The sequence below is a fragment of the Meles meles genome, chromosome 6, assembly GCF_922984935.1.
Source record: "Meles meles chromosome 6, mMelMel3.1 paternal haplotype, whole genome shotgun sequence".
In the NCBI taxonomy this organism is placed as follows: domain Eukaryota; kingdom Metazoa; phylum Chordata; class Mammalia; order Carnivora; family Mustelidae; genus Meles; species Meles meles.
In genome coordinates, this window is record NC_060071.1 from 76,452,369 (window position 1) to 76,456,629 (window position 4,261).

The window sequence follows — 4,261 nt, forward strand, 5'->3', positions numbered from 1 at the left end:
ATAAGATCGGAGAAGTAGTCTGGGGCCAGATCTTGAAGATCTTTGAAAGGAGTATAGATTTTATTCTAGTATAATATCAGAGTCATTGACTGAATAAGAGCTCCACACTGACATGATCTAGTTCATGTTCCAGTACTGTCTTGCTGCTGTGTAGTGAGTGGGTTTCAGAACTAGGAAGAACTAGGAAGGAGACCAGTTAGAAGACTATTGCAACAGTTCAGGTGAGGGCAGATAATAGCTTGGATTAAGGTTATGGTGGTGAATATTGAAATTTGTGACTGCATTCAAGATGTATTTACCGGTGGTTGCCTGAGGGGAGAGAGTGGAGGAGGGGCAACACGGAGGAAGGGGAGCAGGAGATACAGGCTTCCAGTAAGATACAGGAAGGAATAAGTCACAGGAATAAAAGGCACAGCATAGGGAATATAGTCAATGGTACTGTAGAAGCACTGTGTGGTGTCAGATGGGAGCTACACTTGTGGGGAGTGGAGCATAATGTTTAAACTAGTCAAATCACTATGTTGTACACCAGAAACTAATGTAACACTGTGTCAACTACACTAAAAAATTAATAAAAATTATGTATTTATCTTTCATCAGGTTTTAAAAAATTGAGATATAATTGACATATAACACTGTGTAAGTTTAAAAGAGAGAGTTGGGGGAAAGGACCAAAGGGAAAGGGACAAGCAGACACCATGGTGAGCACAGAGCTCTAGTGGGAGCTTGATCCCACAACTCTGACATCATGACCTGAGCCAAAATCAAGAGTCAGATGATGAACTGCCTGAACCACCCAGGTGCCCCTATATACCACATCTTCCTCATGCACTTATCCGTTGACATTTTACTGATTTCAAGTAGACTAAGCCTGTTGAAAAAATGTGGGAAACATTTAACTTCATCATATTTATTTAAAATGACTCAATACTGTGTTGAGAAGATGCGATGTAATTCTGAACCCTACCTTCTCACTATGCTTGCTTTCTGCTAATCCACATAACCTCTGATTGGAGACACACTCAGAACTGTTGTAACACAACCCAGATCCTCACCAATGTGACTGGGGTCCTGTTGAATCCTGTGAGAGAACTCCACGAGATGGAGGGCAAGAGTCTTCCTGGGTCAAGGCTGGATTAAACATGGGAGGATCCCTAGAGTGTTTTTCTTGTCCTGGTTTAGATGGATCTGATAAGTGAGGAGACTCCTTAACTTTCTCTTGTCATTTAAAGCTAAGAGATACTATCATTGAAAGCTACAAGATAATCGTTGTTCACTTGTCTCACTTGATTGCCTGCACACAAAACACATCTCACATGTAGCTCACATCCTGCACATAAATCTATATCCTGTTTGTAATTGGATCTTGTGGACACTATAAAAGAAGTGATTGTAAGAAATAAAGACATCTACTGATCATCAGTTGGTAGTCCCCCCTTCACTTCAGCTCCTATCACCAGGATCCCCACCGTGAAGGTGACAAGAACTTTATTTATTTAATCTATTGATGTTTTGTGTGTTCATATCCCACAGATACAGGAGAAAAGAGGATTGGATCAGCCAGTTTTGCAGTTGGGGACCCGACCACAAGATGGCGAAGCATCTCCGCTGATGCAGATTATGTGAAAGGGTCCTTTTGGTTGACTGTGAGAGTAAGTTAAAGACAGAAGCCGATGCCTGTGTAGACAGTTTAAGAAACCACCGTGCATTTGAGGAAGGAAAGAGATGACCTGGTAATAGAAGTAACTCTCCTGGCTGGAGATTGCCGATCCCAGTTGGAGGAACAATGAAGACACTTACTGGAACTTTGCTCCTGTTTTTGTGGCTGCAGCTGGACTGTGAGTGGAAAACTTTTGGGTAAAGGGTGTCTTAGTATTAGAAGTCTGAAAAGGAGATTAGCTTTTCCGGACTTCAGTAGTTGCTGCAGCAAAAAAGAAACAGAGACTCTGGAGAATGATGACCTGATGATTTTGTCTGACTTTTTTTTGTTTTCCCCACAGCGTTGAATAGAGGAGAAGAGATACAGCAGCACCCTTCTTTCTTGACTGTCCGGGAGGGAGACAGCTTTGTTATCAACTGCACTTACACAGACAGTGCCGCTGACTACTTCTTTTGGTACAAGCAAGAACCTGGAAAAGGCCTCCAGTTGCTTATATATACTCTTTCAAATGTGGTCAAGAAACAAGAACAAAGACTCACCGTTCTATTTAATAAGAAGGACAAACATCTTTCCCTGCAAGACACAGCCACCCATCCCGGGGACTCAGCTACCTACTTCTGTGCAACAAGAGCACAGTGGTCCCCAGGCACCTGCAGCCTGGCACCAAACCTAAGACTGGGGTGGAAGCCCCACTCTTTTTCCCTTTGTCACTAGCCTTCAAGTCAGAGATTTTGCCATATTCCATCTTAAACATTCTTTAAAAAAAAAAAAAAAAAATATATATATATATATATATATATATATATATATATAAACATTCTAAATGATCTTAAAGAATATCAGTTTCAGAATGACCCAATAAGTGTAAGAACACTTGTAATGAACACTTAAGATATTTCTTAGTTAAATATCTGGGCTTTAAGGTTGATGTTTTGGGTACTGTTCAGAGTTCCACTTTACAAAGGACATCCTGGTGTCAATGTCAGGGAGTACTCTTCTTGATGGAAAGACTTTTTACCTTTTATTTATTTATTTTTTAAGATTTTATTTGTTTATTTGACAGAGAGAGAGAGAGAGATCACAAGTAGGCAGAGAGGCAGGCAGGCTGCTAAGCAGAGAGACCAATGTGGGACTCGATCCCAAGACCCTGGGATCATGACCTGAGCTGAAGATAGAGCCTTTAACCCACTGAGCCACCCAGGCGCCCCGATTTTTTATCTTTTAATAATAGCATTCATTAACTTTTTCTGATTATAAAAATATTAACTCCACGTTATAGGAGGAAACCAAAAAAATATATAAAATAGGAAGTTCAAACATAACGCTATTACCTGGATAAATCATGGCTAACATCTGGTATACCTTCTTTATTAAACTCTTATTAAAGATTAGAAGTACAGAGACTGGTATTTGAACTTACTTCCACTTAACATTGTATCATAATCTGAGCATTCACATTTATCAAATCTTAAGAAATTGAACTTTTAATGATTTTATGAGTGATTTTATGTCACCATTTTATTTCTTTAATCATTCCCTTATATTTGTGGGAATGATTAAATACTTTTTTTTAAGATTATATTTATTTATTTGACAGAGATCACAAGTAGGCAGAGAGGAAGGCAGAGAGAGAGGGGGAAACAGGCTCCCTGCTGAGCAGAGAGCCCGATGTGGGGCTCAATCCCAGGACCCTGGGATCATGACCTGAGCTGAAGGCAGAGGCTTTAACCCACTGAGCCACCCAGGCTCCCCGATTAAATACTTTTCTTAATTCAAATATTACCCTTTAAATAGATAGCTTGTTAGGGGCCTCTGCCTGCCTCTCTGCCTACTTGTGATCTCTGTCTGTCAAATAAATAAATAAATAAATAAAATCTTTAAAAAAAATAAATGACCTAATCTTTAAAAAAAATAAATAGATAGCTTGTTATATGTGGTAGCCGATAATAATACCAATACTAATGATAGTAATAACTAGTACAAAGACAGTGGAAAAACAGGAATGGACTTGAATGTGAAAGACTTTGAATAAAACAAAAGAGGAATTCTAAATTACAGGGTAGAACAGGATTATCCTCAAATTATGTTGAACCAGTTGTTCAGATAAGAGGTTCTCATACTTTCTCCTGAAGCATCCCTACAGGGGAGAGCCACCAAACATGACCTTTTCCTTCTTGAAATCTGGATGTGCGGGCAGAGTTGCCCAAAGTAGTCTGGAGAAAGTACAATCTCATGTTTACTTTAAATTTTTTGAGTTATCATCTTTAATTTACTGCATGATATATCCATATTAATTTCAATGCAAATAATCTTATAAATAATTTACCTATTCTCCAATTTGTCAGTAATAAAAGTGCTCCTAGCTGATGCATGATATTTATTACATGTTTTATCTTGAGGCAAGAGTACTCTAATTTGACAAGCACAAAGTGGACTATTTGAAAACGAGAGTGTTGCAAAATCAATAGGCAATCAATAAATATTGGTTGAAAAAATAAATGAATTACCTCACATGATGAAATAAATTCCAGAGAGATTAAAGTAGTTAACTCAAAAGTTGTTAGTAAAAAATATAAATGCATGTTAGTCAACAAACTGAAG

General features: G+C 38.4%; 1 gene segment (V, D, J or C); it reads left to right on the forward strand.

Moving 5' to 3' along the window:
* The first annotated feature begins 1,616 nt into the window (after window positions 1-1,616).
* LOC123943596 lies at window positions 1,617-2,374 on the forward strand. The segment is given in 2 exon segments: window positions 1,617-1,838; window positions 2,001-2,374. Coding segments are annotated over 2 exon segments (426 nt in total).
* Window positions 2,375-4,261: the final 1,887 nt, after the last annotated feature.